This window comes from Centroberyx gerrardi, chromosome 17 (assembly GCF_048128805.1).
Source record: "Centroberyx gerrardi isolate f3 chromosome 17, fCenGer3.hap1.cur.20231027, whole genome shotgun sequence".
Taxonomy (NCBI): domain Eukaryota; kingdom Metazoa; phylum Chordata; class Actinopteri; order Beryciformes; family Berycidae; genus Centroberyx; species Centroberyx gerrardi.
The window spans coordinates 15140339-15160361 of record NC_136013.1 but is presented as its reverse complement, the minus strand read 5'-3'; the positions used below and the strand labels follow the sequence as shown (position 1 = coordinate 15160361).

The 20023-nt window shown below is 43.1% G+C and overlaps 2 protein-coding genes across 2 annotated transcripts; one reads left to right on the top strand and one right to left on the bottom strand.

Moving 5' to 3' along the window:
* Positions 1 to 2218: 2218 nt before the first annotated feature.
* On the top strand, positions 2219 to 9178 carry entpd5a (ectonucleoside triphosphate diphosphohydrolase 5a). The gene is made up of 13 exons (XM_071924168.2): positions 2219 to 2805; positions 3210 to 3289; positions 3687 to 3830; positions 4240 to 4315; positions 4934 to 4969; positions 5411 to 5499; positions 5597 to 5676; positions 5838 to 5899; positions 6019 to 6120; positions 6814 to 6957; positions 7067 to 7123; positions 7939 to 8054; positions 8245 to 9178. Exons 1-13 carry the CDS (start codon positions 2364 to 2366, stop codon positions 8326 to 8328), a joined length of 1512 nt encoding a protein of 503 aa, XP_071780269.1. The 5' UTR covers positions 2219 to 2363; the 3' UTR covers positions 8329 to 9178.
* A 443-nt stretch (positions 9179 to 9621) lies between these two features.
* coq6 (coenzyme Q6 monooxygenase) lies at positions 9622 to 20021 on the bottom strand. The gene is made up of 12 exons (XM_071924170.2): positions 19662 to 20021; positions 19047 to 19181; positions 17330 to 17388; positions 15237 to 15363; positions 13889 to 14019; positions 13687 to 13794; positions 13256 to 13318; positions 13041 to 13148; positions 11879 to 12081; positions 11628 to 11743; positions 11099 to 11265; positions 9622 to 10504 (listed from the first exon to the last, which is right to left on the bottom strand). The coding sequence occupies exons 1-12, from the start codon at positions 19861 to 19863 to the stop codon at positions 10475 to 10477; spliced, it is 1449 nt and encodes a 482-aa protein (XP_071780271.1). The 5' UTR covers positions 19864 to 20021; the 3' UTR covers positions 9622 to 10474.
* Between the last annotated feature and the right edge of the window lie 2 nt (positions 20022 to 20023).

Sequence of the window (20023 nt, the reverse complement as noted above, 5' to 3'; positions counted from 1 at the left end):
CAAGATAAGACAGGACACAATACAAACACACAAAAGCATCCCCATCATGCAGAATAGTTATCATTGCCCATAATTCAGCTGGCATAATTCAGTTTACACCTGGCAAAACACTACATGATCCATAATAATGGTTACTTTAAGCTTTAACCACAATATGTGCGTGAACATCATTTTGACAGAGCAAGAATATATCCACCAAAGATTTTAGAATGTATAACATAAGCACACTCTGCAGACAAGACATGTCTTCGAATATTTATATATGTTCATGTTCTAATGGACATGTTTTTACTTAAGTCAGTGTGATTGACCACATTATCACACTGTTGGCAACTAGGATACTGGCACAAGTCAGTCAGAGGTCTTGTGCATGCATGCTTTGATAGGGGCGAAAGACCATTCTGGTGAGCCACAGGATTGAAAAAAGTAGCCACGGTATTTAGAAAAAAGGAAGGAGGAAAGAAAGTCCAATATTTTTAGTCCAAATTACAGTGTTGGAACAGTGCTTTGCACAGCGGAGTGTCCTGGGAGTGGAATGGCATGATGGGTGAACACTGGTGCCAAGCCCCACCCTCCCATTTTCCACATTGTCCTCTCTGTGGACTTCCTCCCTGCACTGCCTTGTGCCCATCTGCAGGACCTCTGCCCCCCCACCCTGCTCACCCTCCTGGCTGGGCAGGCTGACAGCTCGCTTTCTGCCTCACTCACCCGCTCTATGAGGTGAAACAGCTTCACTGATAGTATGAGCATATGTTCGGATTGGTCGCATTTAACCGGGGATGCCTCAACTGCTGAACAACCAATGTCTCCTGTTTCAGCCCTCCATCCCTCTGTTGATACACAGTGGGTGAAGAATATCACAGCCCAATACAAATCCCAGTTCATTTAAGGTCCTCTGTGCTGCACTGCTGTGGGATATCCTTAATGCCTCTGCCTCCCTCCCTGAACCCAGGAGCTCTGAACATTACATGGGAATGCATTAGCTGATACACTACAGCATGGTTTAAGATGCCCTGCCAGCCACCCACCTAAATCGGAGAAACAGCCACTCATGCTTTTCATGCATTCTCTCGTGAAACGTGCCTTAGTGCCCAAATATTTTTCCCTTGGAAAGCCTGTGGTTAACACAGGGATGAGTGGGAGTGAGATGATTGCTAACATTCTTTTAAGTTTTATGCCAGTTGGAGTGCAAGTCACATTTGCACATCTTTTTGAAAGTAAGGTTGGTGAAAGGGCTGCAGTGGGTTTTCTAATGTGGTGATTCTTGTACACGTCATGATAGTAGCATGAAGAGTGGGTTGTGGGGCATTTCTGCACATGCATTTCATCATTCCAGCTGCTGAGATGATTTGTCAGGTAGCAGTGCAAAATACATGCAGCAACTCCTCTGCCCCACAATGACCCACATTTTCCGTTTATAATTCATCATTCTTCTTTTGGGGTTTCTCTTGATTTTAATGCCCTTTAATGTCTTCCCCACAAAGTGCCACAGCATTTTAAATAATGCCTTCCTTACTTTAATCTTGGTAAAAAATTATAGTCCCAAATAACTGTAAACATTTGAAAACTAACATTTCACTATAGCGTTGACATTCACAACTGCAAGATTGTAACATTTCACAAGCGATGACATTCATAACTGCGAGACTTAATTTCAAAACACTAATTTGGTGTTTCTGTGCATATAAAAAGAAAGCGCTTCCAATTAACAAGTCGTCAACTGTGAAATAGAAAGTTTGTTACATCACTGCTAATTTAGGTAAGAGGCCAAATTTGAGCACTTGTGAAAGTAGAAAAACTTGTAGAGTGAAGGAATTTTTGAAGCAAGTTACTCTGCAAGTCTTAATTAAATACACCCATAAAATGTATTTTAAGACCATTGCTCCAAGTTTCTGTGTGAGCCATTCATTTTGATGTCTTGATAAATCCCTTTTTCTTCTTTTAGGGGGATTTTTGGCTCCAAATTACCCACTAAAGATGAAGAGGGGAAAAACATATAGCCCAAAATAATCTTAAAAAAAAAAAAAAAAGTAAATGCTGCTGGTAAGCAGGTAGTGAGCCTTCAGCCTCCAGCTCCCACAGGAGGGGGGACTCTGGAAGGAGCTGGGATGGACCGCCACAGGATTGGTTGATGGCTGCTGTCGGCGTGGCCCCGTGCCAGGCCCTTATGTCTTTATATACTGTAAACAGATGACCGGACAGTCCTGAGTGAGCATCGTGATCCACTCTGCCTCTCTTCATCCCAGCTGGGCCTCTCTGAGCAGACACAGCTTTACCCCAGCATCCACCAAGGCTTTTCCTCAGCTTTTTGTTTTTTTGGGAAAAGTCACCAGCTGTCTCTCTCCTCTCCGGCTGTGAAAACAATGGCTACGCCGAGTCTGCTCTTGACTGTGTCCGTGTGGCTTCTGGCCGGGAACCTCTTAGCGGAGGCGACCTACTACCGGCACCACCGCTTCATCCCCCACTACCGCTACCGCGAGCACTCCGCCAACACGGAAAACCTCCTGCCCGAGGTCTCCAACCCGGTGCCTGAAGCCTCCCAGCCCGATGTCCAGACCTACCCCGAGATCCCCGAGGTCTTCCACCCGGCACCTGACGCTTTCCACCCCATACCCGAGGCTTTCCACCCGGTGCCCGAAGTCTTGCATCCCGCACCTGAGCCTTACCACCCACCTGAGGTTTTCCAGGCGCTGCCCGAAGCCTCCCCACCTGTCAACATGAGCCGGGTTTTCTATGGGGTCATGTTCGACGCTGGGAGCACCGGCACCAGGATCCACATCTATAAGTTCATCCAGAAAGACCCAGGTGAGTGTTCCCCTCTCTCTCTCTCTCTCTCTCTCTCTCTGAGCCTCCAACAGGGCTTCACATGCTACCGGCTCCCAGTGCGTCTGCTTGTTGCTGTTAGGTCATTCACTGTGTGGTGTAAAGACAAACATGCACCGGCAGGGTGGGGAGAGAGCATGGGCAATACACAGTCTAAAAGTAGCTGAGCTGCACTTTTAATTTGTCCGTCTGACTCATCTATGAGGGCGCTACACAACTAAAGCGCACTGCTAAAACTGCATCTGGATTTATAAATATTATGAGTTGTAAAAGGAATGCTGTGCAATTACATTTACTGATGTTGCAAGTCTGTAATACGTTTTTTCCCCCCATGCTGTTAGCTGTCTGGTTTATGATGTGTTCTCTGACTCCCACTTCTCTTCTAGTGGAGCTGCCGGTCCTGGACAATGAAATGTACCATGCAGTGAAGCCCGGTCTGTCTGCTTACAGAGACAACCCCGAAGAGGTATGTATGCCTGTCCTGCCATTACTCATGATTAATGATCAGGTATTAGGGAGTTGTTCACTGTCTGCAAACCAACAAACCACTAGGATTTGCTCTGGGTTGGGTTCATATGATGTAGGGACTATGTAATTACAAGAATGCCTCGTGCTGATCTGTCACTACAACCCACTGCTGTCTTGACTTCTGCCCTTACCTTCAATTTTACTGCCAGATGATTAGAGGAGGACATGTTTTTAAAGACTTTCATCATTGAATAAAGTGTTTTGGTTAGGAAATGTCATTCATTCATTAATTCATTCATGCATTCATTCATTTATTATTTCTTTCTTTCTTGGTGAATCCTATGTCATTACGTGTTGACTATGCTGGTAGTAACTGATTGCTGTCTCCTCTTCAGGGTGGCAACACCATCCGACAGCTGCTGAAGATCGCCAAGAAGACAGTGCCAGAGGAGGACTGGAAGCGGACCCCAGTGGTCCTGAAAGCCACAGCCGGTCTGCGTCTGCTGCCTGAAGCCAATGCCAATGCTCTTTTGGATGAGGTGAGGCACGTTTTCTCTCTACCCTCAGACAGTTTGGCACGAACACTACCCGTCCCGCCAAGGAGCGGGATGAGAAACCACTAAGTGCTTACAAGTTTCCTTGAAAAAAGGAAAACAGGGCAAGTCTGCCCATTTGGTGGCTATCATCTTACAAAAAACAGCTGTTCTGGGGTTGTGTGGAGAAGCCATATTTGTCATTTAAATTATTAACTCTAGGCTACTGTTCCAACCATGCTTGTGGCTGAGCGATCTGCCACTCGAAGACAGAACAGACACAGTTTGTCTGCGAGAGTCTAGATAGCCTGGATCTTAACATCAGCAGAGCACTGGGTTGCGTAGGACAGCAGCATAGTTTTAACACATGGTCAGTGAAAAATGATAATGAAATGTGAATGCATCCTTTCCACAGGTGCGAGAGGTATTTCAGGAGTCCCCTTTCTTTGTGCCAAACAACAGCGTCTCCATCATGAATGGGACAAATGAAGGTAGGTCATCTGTAATGTTACCAGTGTGTATTCAGTATGCAAAACACAAGTTTTTCATTTTCTGTTAGAGAGTGGTTAATTGTGGTTAGGGTTAGGTTGACTGAGGTATTGTCTGACCAGGTGCTTGGACTGCCTCATTCACTAAGGATGTATCTACCAATACTGCTCTCATAAAAAGTCTTTTTACAAGAGGTCTGTTGCTACCTCGTTGGGACAATTAAATATGCTTGTCTGAGTTGCTGTCCCACGCCCAATAATTTAACGTGATCCTCCACATCACTCATTAAGACACCCTCACTAAGTTATGTTTCATCATACAGTATGTGCCATTCATTATCCTCAGTTTATGAGTGCAATAACTTGACATCTGAGACAATTGTAATTACCTGGGCTGGTCTGCAATCCTACATGTTAGACCAACACTGCTCCTTTAATATCAGCCTAATGAAACAAAGCTAGACCAAAGCATTAGTCATCTCCAGCTATGGCTTGTTCTTTGTGCTTGAACATGTTTGAATGGCAGAATTTAGCTGTGTTTCTTAGGTCAGTTGTAATGAATAGCAGTCACTTCTCAGGGTTTTACTAATGCAGAGATTTTCTTCCATGTGCTTCTTTTAGGAATCCTTGCCTGGGTCACAGTGAACTTCCTCACAGGTAAGACATTGCTTGTGTTTTGCTACGGTGGTGTTAGTGGTCAGGAGGCTCATATCTGAGGCTCCAATGTAAACAGAAGCCCGGCAGTGAAAGACTCTTGTCTCCTGCCTGAGGTTGTAAACTTGAATCGTTGGCCCCAATCTGCTTGCAATAACAAGCGATATATCTCCTCACATTTTACACTGCTAATGTAACATCAAATTTATTTAAAAACCCACCTTGAGTTTTAAACAAAAAAGACAAGATCTGCACACTTGTGGTAATATCTGTAAGCATGCATCATTCTGAAACTGGTGGTTGTAAAATGAATGAATTCTAAATAAAGTGGGCGATTAAAACACAAGGTCATACAGTATACTCTGTTTACAGCAGTGATGATGGATTGTACCCTCAAGTTTTCTATATTAAGTGTGATGTTAACTTTCTGCCTGTTTGCCTTAGGTCACCTGTATTCCAACACGAAGAGGACAGTGGGGATCCTGGATTTGGGTGGAGGATCTACACAGATCACTTTCCTTCCCAAGTCAAAGGTGAATGAAACTTGGTAATTTGGTGAATAAATATATTTGAAAAATGCTGATGTGTTACCAACAACACACCACTAAACATTTGTTTTTGGTCCAACAGAAAACAGTTTTCTCTGCTCCACCCAGTTACATTGCGAGATTCAACATGTTCAACCACACATATCAAGTCTACACACACAGGTAAATAATAAATAAGAGGATGTTGTGTCCTCCTGGTATGAGTTGTTTTTGGCCATGAAAAATCACTCCTATGATTATTGTGGAGTAGTGTTGAATGTGCTGATATAAACATAAAAAACCCTCATGCATTGCCTTCATTAATATATTTCATCCTCACATAGCTACCTTGGAAACGGACTGTATGCGGCCCGACTGGCAACTCTTGGAGCACTAGGAGCTGATGGTAGAGTATCCATTGCCTCTTATCAACTGTATATTTGTATTCTGTGTCAGAGAGATCATTCATGAATAGATTTGTACAATGGAAGATGGCACACTAATTTCTTGTTTTTACTCTCTTAGGTCTCGATTGGAAAATCTTCACTAGTTCCTGCCTACCCAAGAAGTTCAGAGAGGATGTGACTTTTGGAGGAAGCACCTACAAAGTTAGCGGAATTCCAGACGGTAAGATTAAAGTACTTTGAGGTTTTGATTGCCTTCCCAGCTCCTTGGATCCAGCAATCCCTGCATTCCTTTCCCAGCTCTGGAACACAATAGAATATAGTACAATACAGTCTCAGATGAGAACATTTTTCCACTGGAGTTTCTGGGACCTTGGCGCCAAACGCATGTTTTGTCATCCTCTCACTCTCTGCCTTCCCTCTTGAACAATTATACTGCAGTCAACCTTGTATTTAAATGAAAAGAAAACTGTCAGTTAACTTCACAAATAAGGCAGTCACTCCCATACCACAGTCAAGTAGCCAAAAGATACTGGGCTAGTCCCCGAGCTGTTATTTTTCTGTGTAACGAGCAGCTTGATCTTGACCGCTCACAATTATGTGGTAAAAATAGACAGCCCAACAGGGCCGTGCTAAGTGCCGCTCTTGTCAGCACATGGTTTTGCTGGCTCAACCGAGCCAACCAGTCCCATGGGTTGTGTGAAAGTGGTCCTTCTGGGGCTTCCCTTGGATAACTGTCTGGTGAGCCCCCGGCTTCAACCCCTGTCTGACCTCAGACTGAGGCTCCAGGCTCTCCCCACTGCACTGCGTCCTGCACCGCCTCCATGCACCCTCAGCTCACCCTTCCTTTACTCCTCTGTTTTTCAATATTGGTTAAATAATTTGACAAAACTACATTTTCCCTCTCTGTCTTCAGGCTATGCAGGCTATAAGCTGTGCTACTATGAGGTGATGAAGGTAATCAAGGGAATCGTGCACCAGCCTTATGAAGTGAAGGGCAGCAGCATCTTCTACGCTTTCTCCTACTACTTTGACCGAGCTGTGGAGTCAGGTCTCATTGGTGAGTGGGCACAGAGAACAGAGTCACCCTCCAGTATCATTTTCTCTCAAGTAAATTGTCATGTATTGCAGAAAATAGGTATTTAAGTTGTGTGTTTTTTCCCTCACAGATGGCAGTCGAGGTGGTGTAGTTGAAGTCAGGGATTTTAAGAAGAGAGCCAAGGAAGGTGAGAGTCAAATATTTTCTTCTCTGGATAAACTGTGGTTCTATTAGCAACCAAAAATCCTACATGGCTTCACATATCAGTCTTCTAACCATTAAATCTACCTGCAAAACATTGACACAAGCACTAAACCTTGTTTGTGCACAAATACCTTGGCACACTTGTGCCAAATTGGCACAGCCTATCCTGGCACATAACATAATACATTATTTGTTAAAAGTCTCATGGATGGAGACAGATCATAACACAAATGTATTTTATGATAGGCTTTCCAATATATATATTGACATCACTATAAAATGCCCTTACATGCTCATCAGGTGGTGTGTGGCACTGGTAATGTCCATGTAGAGCCAGATTTATAGCAAGTAGGAATGAGTTGGTGTGTTATATAAGGCTGTTTGTGTTGAGAACACTGTCACATGGTCTGGCTCAGGCTGGGCTGGCAGCTGAGCTGAAGATGTCTGTCTAGCCCAGGCAGGAGGGCACCTGACAGCCACACACCACCTGGGGGCTGACACATACTCAAACACACTGTGTACAAGACTGTTTAACACTGCCACCCACCATCAGCCTTGTGCTGACCCTCAGCCATTCTCCTCGCACCTCCCTGTTTATTCAGCCAAACAACAGAAAGGTCATCTTTTAATCATGTAGCACAGGGGTTAGAAAAGGTGTTTTTTACTATTAGGTGGAACACGATTCCATCATGTGATGCAACAAGGTGTCTCAGTCAAATGCCTTTTTGTTTTCTGTCAGTGGTACGTGAAAACTGTGTTAATGTTTTGTCTGAAGCTTGTGGCTTGTTGTGTTTGCAGTGTGCAACAAGATGACCAAGTACCGTGCTATCAGCCCCTTCCTCTGCATGGATATGACTTATATCACCTGTCTGCTAAAGGAGGGCTTTGGCTTCAAGGACAACACTGTGCTGCAGGTGAGCTAGTCATTCCCAGGTGACATGGGACGCTTGGCACAAATATATACTCCATAATAAAAACATTTATCATAAAACTTGAATCATGTTGGGTGTTTTGTTTTAATCTATGTTACAGTAGATGTAGGAAATTATTTGCTTCTGTCTGGTTATGTTTTAATGGAGATACTCTTCACTCTCTGTTCAACAGTTAGCCAAGAAGGTGAACAACGTGGAGACGAGCTGGGCCCTGGGGGCGACCTTTGACCACTTCCGTAACCTCAACATCCACTAAGGACAGCTCACTGTCACTGCAGCAGGCACTGAGAGGGACAGCCTGTCACTGTGGGGCTTCCCCTTCCCCCATCCACCCTCGATCAGCCCCTCCCTCAGAGACGCACCCGGTCCCACCACGCTCCTACAGCAATACCCCTCTCCCTTCCTCAACCTCAGCACCCTGCGAAAACTCCCAAGAACTGTTGAAAAAGAAATCACTATATTTTTATAAGGCCAGCTATTTCTACTGTATGTTAAGCCCATAATTGGTGAGCTGACTTTATTTTTGTAAAGGAAAGCGTTTACATTTTTGCTTCTTTATGGGCGTCTGATCTGAAATGTCTTACTCACCTACCTGTAATTGTGTAGAGGGTAGTTAAGAAGCAATACAGCCAGTCATGGTATTTAGGGAATTTTGGTGCTTACTGTGGTCCTGGTGTGCACTGTACAGTACAGTGGACTTATTGAAAAAAGACTGGTTGCAGGAAATGCAACCGTTAGTTGCCTTTCTAAATGCTTACAAATCAATCTTCTCTTCATCTAAGTAGTAAATTGTGCTACAGGACCTCTGAAAAATCATTTGCCCTTAGAAGATGCTAGACGAGTGCGAGACATCGTTAGAAATAGAGTAGTTGACAATCAAAAAGCTTCTTTTCCTCCAACTTTGCACATAACACTTTAATTGCAGATATTGTAGCTAAGACATGATCTGTTGCTTTGATGTCGTCTACAGAGTTGTAAATATTCATCAAGGAGTGTTGGATTCGCCATGACTCAGGGGGGCTAAGAAAGCACTGTGGAGAGACAAGTCTCACAGAGTGTGTTGCATAGCTGTTACATGTATGAAGTGAATGCCTGTATTTTAAAGTTCAGCCATGTATATTTGTCTTGTCTAAAGTGGAACACACCTATCAAGCAAGGCTAAATTGCAGTGCCCCCAAGTCTGAACTATATTTTAGACTTGCAATGGAAAAACCTGTCATCAGGGTTAGCTAGTGTATCCCGCAACATCATTTACAGACATAAAACACAAAAATTGAAAACAGAAATTATGCTAAATCTTAAACCCATGACAGCTTGATTTGTTGGTGCGTAGCTGGTTGGTCCAAAACACAAATAACACTAAATGCCTTTTGTCTTGTTTTTTTTTGTGAACTGTACAAATATTTAAATAACTGAAAGATTATCTAATTATAGAGTATTTTAATAATCTTTGTCCATATAACTTTTGAACATTCTGTGTAACTGCTCTCCAAGCCATGCCTTTGCTGTCTTTTCAGTATTCAACATGTTCAATAACTACTGCTGTATATAAACCATAATGTAAACTTTTATTAGTGAAGTACTTTGACAAACTGCTTTTACATTGCAAAAAAACTCAATGCTGCACAATTGCTCAGAAATGCCTCTATGTTCATCAGTTGCATCACCTGATGACTGACATATGTAAATTGTTTTATGAAAACCATGTCAGTGAAATACGTTGTATACTATACATGTTTTAATAAAACGTGAAAAATGTGCTTTGTGTACATGTATACTTTTTTTATACAGACAAAGTTCAATTGTAATCAAATGTTATAGGGTGCACATCAGAACTCTGGGGTCTTAAGCAAAAATAAACTTGGATTTAATCTTCAGTTTGTGCAGAAAATAATTTTCTCAAACTATGCAAACATCTGATTTCTGACATTGTGACTGAATAAAGTCTGCATGCATCCTCCATCTATGAATTACAAACGTTTCACATAATTTAGAACGAATGAACAAGCTGTAGTTCCTAGGATAATACATTTCATGGTTTGTCAAGGTTTTCCCTATTGCAATACAGAGTAATGTGTGCAAAATACTATACTACTATAAGTCTTTTAATCATAATATACCAAAATTCCACATATGTCTTTCATTTCTTTCAGATATACTCTGGGCAGTTGTAGAAACTATTTATTGACGTGGATATATTTTGCACCAAAGCACATTTTTAAGATTTACCAGAAGTGAAGGCTCTGGTCTCGGTTACTCAAGAAACGTTATAACAAGAAACACAAAAGAGTAAAATAAATCTTTATTAATTTACACTTTTACATTCCACCCACAAAGCCACTATAGCATACAGTCACTGGAGATCCACCAACAGCCACTGCATGCACTGATGCACAAATGCATCACTTGCTTGCAAATGCCATGATCTGCTCCTGTAGAGGCAAAAGTGAAAGGGATCACCTAAAAACTCTGCATCTGTTTAATCATGCTTACAGACAGCATGTTACAAGTGTGTGGCACTGCAAACCTCTATACAAGCTGTATAGACCTGTAAACTCACAACATTTAATATGGAAAAAATGTCAAGCTAAACTTTGGGCCTCCATAGTGAAATGCCTTTACAACCAGTTACTGTTGCTTTGGTCTGAATCACTTAGTAGGGAATAAAGCCATTTCACATGAGTGGTCTGTAATAAAAGGGGTGTGAAAACACAAGCCAACACCGCTGTCCGCTGCCCCAGGGCCAGCCCTGCACCCCACCCACACACTTCTGGTAACACTAAATTTGGGGCTAAACATAGATGCCATAGTAGTAGGTTCAGAACCATGGAAATTATAGACACCGCTGAAGTAAAGCTCCATGTAATCAGAAGAGAGGGTGGAAGCGGGGTGGGGCTTACGTTTGACAGGTGGCTGATATTTTCTGAGTGACACAGAGAATGGCCTGTGTGTTGACTATGGACCAGGGAAGAGAGGCTCACTGTGGTGTGACAGAGGTAAAAGCTAAGAGAGGAGGGAGAGCTTACCTTCAGTGGTGGGAGCATGTTGGTGGCCTGCAGACCAAAGGTGCGTAGGAGAACCACAGGAGCAGCGTTAGTAGAATAGAGGCGTTTCATGAGGTCTATGGCAGCCATCATGGGCAGGTTGTGTCGCTGGCGTTCGGTCTCGTATTCTAACAGGTGCTGCATCGCTCCTGCACACACGGAACACAACACTGAGGGTTAAAAAGTCTGAGCATGGTTTCCAGTGCTGTAAGCCTGTGTATGTCTTTCATGTGTTTTCTGCATTAAGTCAATACACTGGCGCTATTTTGACTTCAAAACAGACCATTTAGCAGAGGGGAAAAAAAATAAATACAATATCACATGATGGGATTTTCATTTTTATGAAAAGCAACATACATATACTTCTTGGCAGAATGGACAGAAAAACATCAAATAAATTCTTTTTATAATCAAGATCAACAGCATGCGTTTGAGCTGGGGTTATGGAAAAGAGCTTAGGGGAAACCACTGGCTATGGTTGCAGCACTGTCTGTTTAGAGTTCTCACTGACCCAGGTCCTTCCCATTAAAGGCTGCGTGGCTGAGGACCTGTGTGAGGAAAGCCACATCCCCAAAGCCCAGGTTGGCTCCCTGACCCGCCAGGGGGTGAACACGGTGGGCGGCGTCCCTGCAAACACACACACACACAAGTCCCTCACCATGCAAATGCATCAACAGGATTTTGTTTACAGTGTAGGATCAAAGTAGGTGTGAGTGTTATATCTGAATCAGTGGGGCACTCCTCTAGGTGATACTGCCTTACCCAATGAGAACCACCCGGTGCCTAATGTACTCTGATGCGTGACCCATGCCCAGCGGGAACATGACCCGGCTCTTCGGGCCGATCCCCGCCACACTGGGAGGGAGCTGGCGGGCTGAGCCAGCAGATGGCATGAGGGCTGACAGGGCACTGCGGAAAAGAGAGCCGGCCGTCTCAATCAGCTCGGACTGGTTCTCATTACTCCACTGTCACAGCAACACACAGACAGGCAGAGCAGACAGGTGGGGGGGGGGGGGGCAGATCCACACAGAACAAGAAGGGGCCAGAAGAGAGAGAAAACAAAGACATTATTCTTTTGAGTGGACAAAGAAATTAGCTGACAAAGGAGCAAAGCTGAACTACAGGCCAGCGAAAGTGCTTTTTTCCCCTCCCTAACTAACTGGTTTGGCAGGGCCTCGGGAGCTGGGCTAATTAAAAGAAGATGCCGGCCAGGCCATGCAGTTGAATTAGCTCTGTTTGAAAAACATTCCATGCAGTAATGGTCGACACTGGGAGACCACAGGTTTAATTAGCAAACCAGGCCTGAAACCAAACGTGACTCAACCGTGGTGACCCCGTCCATTGGCAGGCCTAGTAAAAATAGCCAGCTTGGGAAAAGGGAGTTTCTCCAAACATAAAAAATGGATAGGTATATTGTGCCCACAGTGAAATATCAGCATTGTAGAGTGTGGGCAAAACGGGGACAAATCTATTTGTATGAGCTACGAAAAAAGTCTCAACACGAATCCATGCCATATATATAGGAATATACTCATGTCACAACATCTTCCTTTTTCTTTTCTTTGGTTTGTTCTTTGTCTAATGATTGAGAAGTCCATTTCTCAAAATGCTTTACATCCATTTTGAAAAAAAAATCAATTACCTGAAGTTCATTGTTTACTATATCTAAAATACAGAAGACCCAGGCAGTTCAAGTATTCATTTGGTCAACTAAACACATTAGTTTCTAAGTTACTAAGCTACTATTCTTGCAAAAACTACCGTCATTTGTTTTCATTTTCATAGGAGTAGTGGTCACCTTTTCTGTTTTAGATCTCATTTTAGAATTAAATTCTCCCGTTGTTGAATCTGACTCTGGTCTTTACAGAACCAGTTATCTAATAAACAGAGGTTCAGTGCAGGTGAAGTCAGCAGTGAGACTTACGAAAGCAGAGTTGATGGCGTCCACAAAGCTCTCCTCATCCAGTTCCAGCAGCTCCTCGGCGTGGCGGTGGCTGGTCGACCACACCAGAGAGCTCTCTGTGTCGGACAGCTGCAGGGCACAGGACACGGACACCGATGCTTTATCACATCCTCAGGTAACGGATGGACATTTTCTAAGAACCACTGCACAACTAGTAAATGATGTAGATGATTTACCGGTAACATCGCTATGGGTCCTGTTGGGAGGAACCTCTGCCACGCGACATTGTTCTCTGTGGGCTGACAGACACATAAAAATAAATTAAATTAAATATTATACTGAAATTCTGCGGCAACTTATTGTATAGCATAGATTTTAATTACATATACTGCACATAAAAACAAGATATTATGATGGGTCTTGCTGGGTGGAACCTCTGCTGTGCAGCATTGTTCTTTGCAGGCTGACAGATGCGAAATGAAAATAACCATCATAGTAAAATACTGAGCCAGCTTACTATAGAACATAGATCTTACTTAAATGTTTGTGTGTGCAATAAAAAGATAAGTTACATATAATAAAAAAGGGGTTGATGCAATGCACACATTATAGTAAATAATGATCAATTAAGCCGTGTGTGTGTGTGTGTGTGTGTGTGTGTTTATACCTCTGATAGGTGCAGCACAGCAACCACAGCAGACTGGTCATAATTCCACTTGACTGTGGGTATCCCCGATTCCCGCCTCACCATTGAGTTTGGTCCATCGGCGCCAATCTGAAAAATAATATCCACACAGATGAGATAGAGGAAAACACTCAAGACCAAAAGCACAATCTAGATGCAGTCTCTTTTCAATATGCAAACTGACCAGTAGCTTGGCTTGCAGGGTCTCGCCGCTGGCCAAGGTGACCTGGACCCAGGGGATGGAGTCAGCCGCCTGGTGGGACATGGGCCAGGTATACTTCACCACCTTGGACCTGTACTTAACCTGCACGTTATCTGACAGAACCAGGACAGAGAGCTGGTGACTACAAAGGCTGCAGAAAAGGAAAAGGCTGTGTTTCTCTAAATACAACGGCCCCCTCTCATCCTGGTGCGACCGTTTTCTCATAACAAAGGGATCAGGAGAGGTCCTATGTATCATCACAACTGGACACACTAAATCAGTGCTTTGCTACTTTTTCCTACAAAAAGAGCGAGTATGGTTTGGCTGCGAGCGAGGCAGTGGAAGATCTATAAACCACCTCATAAAACACCACTGGTTTTCCTCCCTGGCAGAGGCTAGCTGCTGAAGCTCACATTTGACAATCTTCTTAATGGTCTTGGCTTGCCACATTGCATTGACTAATAGTGTTTATCTACAAGCACACCACGCCACACTCTGCACATGCTGCCAGCTTGTTGGGTTTTGCACTAAAACTCCCACTTTTCCTAAAATATCAGTAGCCGGTCATCCCAAACATGAAAGGATCCTGAATTACGCATGCTCTTGCCGACTTGGAGCGCGGCCCATCCGCAGATCGACTACTGGTTCCCGAACACGAGTGTCAAATATTGGCTTGCAATGATTGGAGAGCAGAGTAACATCGAAACCAGCTGGCGCGGAGCACGCTTTTCATGTAGTGCATCTAGAGAATAACAACGCCACGGCTAAAACGAGAAGAGAGAAAGAAGAGGAGGCACATGAGGCAAAACGTGCAGCAACCACACATCTGTTGTTTGGTGCAAAATGTTGAAAAGTCTGTTTATAAATATGCCAGTTTAACTGTCAAGCACATCGCAGAGCTGGGTTTTATTTGCGAACCTCACAAAAGTTGGTCTAATGTCAACAACAATACGGCACTCTACACTGTCAGCGCTTTCGTGTCTTAAGAGGTGGCGAAGGCAGGAGCACATGGCAGTTTTAAATAGGTCACTGGACCACTCCACGTGTCTTCAGAGGGTGCCGGGTCTCTGCGCTGCGCTGAGCGCTGCGGTGCCTGATTGAAATAGCAGGAAAAACACGGACGGCTCCAAGAGCTGAACTAGCTTTTAAAAACAGGCACTGGGAAAAGTACAAATAAACAAAACCTGGGGACAGGATGGAACAAATGTGATGGCATTAGCTGCCAGACCCAGTGTCCATTAACCAGATGGCACAGGAATCAAGGTCTTATAGAGCACTGCTAATGTGTGGGGCTTTCAATTTAAATCATAAATGACGTGTGTTTGCTTACCAGAGAGACTGTCCAGCTGTTTCGTGAGTGCAGCCACAATGATGTCGTTCTCCACAATGTATGCCATCTCATCCTGCAGGTTCTCCTTATCGAACGTAATCAGGGCATCTGAGCAGGCATCCCAAACCTAAATGAGAGGCCCATTATGCCTGCGGTCCACAAGTCTATCCTTACATGCATCCCCTCTCCCTATATATAGCCTGCCAGAGGAGCACAGCTTCACTGAACTGAACACATCAAAGTTGTTAGCTGCTGTCAGAGCTTGGCAGGGCCTGCTATACGTCAAACCCCAGGCTGCGAGGGTCACCAGCACCCTTCTGGCTGGACGCTTGACTTCAGCTTAATGGAGCTTTCTGAGGCAGAGGATGAAATGCCATTTTGTGATGTGGATTTCTGTACACATTTTCTTGGAAACACAAATAACAAATGACATGTTTGTGAACATTACAGAGTGAGTCAATATTTACCCACAACCCAAAGCGGCAGAATGAGATATAGTTTTGGGCTACTGTAATTTCAACCCTCAAGGCACCATTTCAGTTAAACATGAGGGGGTGAAAGTGTTTGTACAAGATTAATCCTCTCATGGGTTGTAACTATGGTGACAGACCCCATCATTCTGCAGTAATATGCTGCTACACTACTTTTTTCCAACTCGCCATAAAGTGGGGGGATATACCCTACAGAAAACCACTAATGGCAGTGGGTTTGCAACTTGTGATAAGCGGTTGGGAGGAAAGATTTACTGAGACCAACCCCAAAATTGTTTTGGTTTTTTTAATGCAGGGCGAAAAGATACGATTTCTGAAAAGACTGAGTTATTATTTTCTTTGCGAGGTCACAATTCTCTTTGCAACTTGATATGTGAGGAAAAAATTCTTCAAATGGATGCCTAATGACAACATCTCATTCTCCCTTATGTTGCATATCTAAACCCTTAATTCTTAGGGGACAATTAAGTTGGAAGTGCATTTTAATGCATGGAAGGGATCTCAATTACAGCTGACCTCAACGCTTTCCAATGAGATGTATATGGCTGGGAAGCAGCGGTAGCAGAGTGAAGGTATTATGGGAGAGGTATATCACCATAATCACCATACAGGGTTTCAAGATGACATCGCAGGCCCAGAGAGAAACCCTGCGGTCAAGTGTTTGGTACACGCCGACCACATCTTACAACGGGGGCCGAGCCTGCACCCGCAGCCGGAAAACCGGTTCACTTTGCTGCAGACAACCACTCTCCTAATCTTTCATCTTCTTCCCGTCTTTCGCATGAATCTTCATAATTAGAAGACACGGGGGCAAGGAGTACCAATTTGAAAATGTCTAAAAGATTCAATCTTCATAACAAACATGACTTTAATAAATAAACACGGTGATGCTTTGGCCAGAGAGACAGCCAGTACTCTCAATGAGCCAGGGTCTTTTTTTAAATGTACCTTGTTGTGTTTTTTGGCGCTTGCGGTGCCATGAATTTTGCATGGCTTCTGAACATGCATAAATCACAAAAGGGAACGAACAAAATGAATGCCAGATTTCAATGTCAACAATTACCTACCCCGGCGATATGGCATTGTGTTGCTTGTTCATTATGCTAAATGACTGAGTGGAAGCTGAATGTCCAAATTGTACAGTACTATTTCGTTAGGAGATGATTGATGGAGGACAGAAATACATACATGACAGTAAACTAGAAAGTATAGATGATATATGAGGAAAACTAAACTTTCCTAACAAAGAGAGGGATTTAGGGAGAAGTTTTATGTTGCAGTTAGTTGCTGCGGTGCACACTATGTCCTCAGCTCAAGCTCTTCACCTCTTTTTGCATCTCTCAACTTTCCTGTCTCCTGCCTCTCTCTACTGTATACAATCCATTGAAACACAGGGCAGAAAATATTCTAAAAACAAATTCTAGTAACAATAAATATATGAAAAAACAAGGGCTTTTGGTAGATCTTACACTAAATTTGTTCTTTTGTTTGTTTTGTCACTATTCCTAGCTCTTGATAAAGCTGTACTAGTGTAATTACCCCTGTGTTGCACAGATTAAAAAAAAGCAACTTAATGTAATGGTGAGCAGAAGGTCAAGATACCTGCATCTTCTGATAGGGCTTGCACCTCATGTTTGTGATGTAATCCCATGCTCCGATACCTGTGTGTGCAAAAAGCATTTTAAAAAGCAAAGATGCAAGGCAACGTGTTACACATAATCCTAATCATGCTCCTAAAGTGAAAACACAATTTCTGGTCAGGTACATTTTTACAGAAGTGTTTATTTGACTTATGCCTATGTTTTATTATTTGTTGTGATGTGATGTGTCCCTATGTTTAATGTTGTTTGTTGTCTATATTTTAATATTTTAATGTTGCTCATTTGTGTGCAAGACAAATTCCCTCCGGGGCAATAAAGGTTTCTTTTTTTCTTTCTTTCTTTCTTTCTATGATCAGGGTTAAGTCTGACCTGTCTGGCAGATTTTGGCAGCATTGGGGCCAACAGTCAGGCCTGATGATCTAGTAATGTGAATGTGTTTGAAACTCAGCACCTGTGGGCTGCATTATTTCAAAAGTGAGAAAATGAGAACTTGTAGCAGCTCTAAAGCTAATTGGTTAAGTAATTTTAAATGCTATGCAGCCAAGTCTGGCAGCTCTGTGTAGGAGACGGGTCGTTGTTCAGACATGTAGGACGAGTCCTTTGCACACCTTTTCTTATCTGTGTGCAGGTGCCAGTGGGAGACAATGAGGTCAAAGCCTTGCACACACTTTCAAATAAACTCCCGCAGACTGCACTCTTGCATTGCTAGTGAAAGATTTATTGATGGTATTTAGTGGTAAAACCTTCATTCCGTCATGTCAATAAATTTTTCACTAGCATTGCAAGAGAATTGTGTTGTTGGTTGACTGTTGTTTCATACGGTTTCATGGTTATAAGAAGACAAACGTTGACATCTGATAGCTACTCTATACTCTATACTATAGTTACTAATTCTTAGAAAGCCTAGAATAACAAAAGTGAACTTAGGGCAAACTGCAGCCTGGACTGATATTATATTCAGCTATTTCCTCATGGGTTCTTAACTGGTATGAAAACCAGACATGGTAAATTACAGCAAAGATTTCTTTTAAATTTATTTTAAATAACGGCTATAGGCAGAGGAATCAGATTTGACTCCCCCCGCTCCCCGGCTGCCAAAATCTCTGATCTCGCAGGATGACAGGTTGCCAAAACTCTGTCCAATAAAGCGAGCTACTTGTGAGTCCAGGTGACTTTTTGTTTCCAAGCCCTGGTTTACTTGTACTTGGGCAGTGTGAACCTAATCAAACCAAATACAAATATGCAGCAAACTAGACTTTTTAACTATGGTTTGGACCAAAGAAAATGAGCTGCAAGTGTGACTGCACCCATAGTGTAAAAATAGTGTCACGAAAACTCCAAGGTGACATGGATCACATCAGGGACAATGGAAGCCAGGTATGATCCTGTTAAGCCTGGTGCCTGGTGACTGGACCGCGTCTGATCCCTGGCCTACTTTTTGGGAAGCATTTATATAGTCAAGCACCACAAATAGGTTTAATCACAGGCAGGACGCTGATCACCACAGAAATAACTTTTTTGTCATTGACTAAGATTAACACTCCTTTAGTAGTGCCAGTGCCCCATTCATTCTATAAATTGTATAAGAAATTAGCCTGTACTTTACCTTTACTGAAATTTTTCACTGAATGCTACTATACTCTACCCTGTTCATAAACTTTTAGATGTATTTGATAGTGCTGTGTCTGTGTCTCAGGCTGTGTGGCTGTATACTGTACCACTGAGCAGCGTGGCAGAGCCTGGACTGATGGAGCTGACTCTGGTGCTGTAGGTGTCGGGGAGCTTGTCCATCACTTTCTTGTTGCCCGCTTCAAGCAGCAGAATCTTCTTCCCCTCCAAGTTGGGATCCATGCCTGAAAGAAAATGACTTTCTGCATTCAATCACTATATATTATTAGGCTCTCTCCCATTTTATGCTATGGAAATGAGTATTTATGCAAGAGTAATTCTAAGCAGTCTTATTGGAGTAGCCTACTACATGATTTAAATCTTGTGGTGTGCCTGTGTGTGTTTACGTGTGCAATAATTAGGCATTTCTGGTGTCATGAGATTTGAGACTAGACTACATGTTACTGTTAATTACAGCTTTCTTTCTGTGGCAACGCATCACCAAGTGCACTATTAACAATAAATAACATTCCAAATTGTTCAATATGTTTGTAGATTTTAGAAGGAGAATAAGTAGTACAGGCTTCTATCTGTCTCGGTCTATCTGTTTGTAGAATGCAGATTAGGGTGAATAAGGACAGCAGTGGGTAACACAGCCTGATTTTGACAGGTTTATGTGTCATACAGCAAATACAGACAGACAGTAGTGGGAGGGAACCACTCACCCAAGGAACATGCCATGGCGGATCCAACCATCCCTCCTCCAGATATAATAACATCATACAGCTCATTCTTGCCGGGATCCTGCCCATGTTCTGTGCACACAAAACCTCGACTGATGATTTTTGCAGCGGACAGGTGTTTTACTGCGATGTAACACCGACCAATCCCATTTAAGGCCAGCGTCGCTTTTCTGAGCTTGTGCATTCTATCTTCACTAAGCAAAATGGGATAGACCCAGCATTAAAAAAGAAAAGTCCAACTGTGAAGTTGGAATACTTTCAATTGACTATCAGACGTTTCCCCTTGAATATGTCCTATTAATGACAGCTGAGTCCCTTCTGTAATCCAGCCATGTTGTGTTGAC

Bases quoted from the DNA above. Each gene is read 5' to 3' on its own strand.
- entpd5a (XM_071924168.2), top strand. From the start codon at position 2,364: ATGGCTACGCCGAGTCTGCTCTTGACTGTGTCCGTGTGGCTTCTGGCC. The intron at 3,290-3,686 runs GTATGTATGCCT...TCTCCTCTTCAG, and splicing joins ACAGAGACAACCCCGAAGAG to GGTGGCAACACCATCCGACA. The intron at 7,124-7,938 runs GTGAGAGTCAAA...TTGTGTTTGCAG, and splicing joins TAAGAAGAGAGCCAAGGAAG to TGTGCAACAAGATGACCAAG.
- coq6 (XM_071924170.2), bottom strand. From the start codon at position 19,863: ATGCACAAGCTCAGAAAAGCGACGCTGGCCTTAAATGGGATTGGTCGG. The intron at 14,020-15,236 runs GTAAGCAAACAC...TGGTTCTGTCAG, and splicing joins ACAGCTGGACAGTCTCTCTG to ATAACGTGCAGGTTAAGTAC. The intron at 13,319-13,686 runs GTATAAACACAC...TGTGTCTGTCAG, and splicing joins CTGTGCTGCACCTATCAGAG to CCCACAGAGAACAATGTCGC.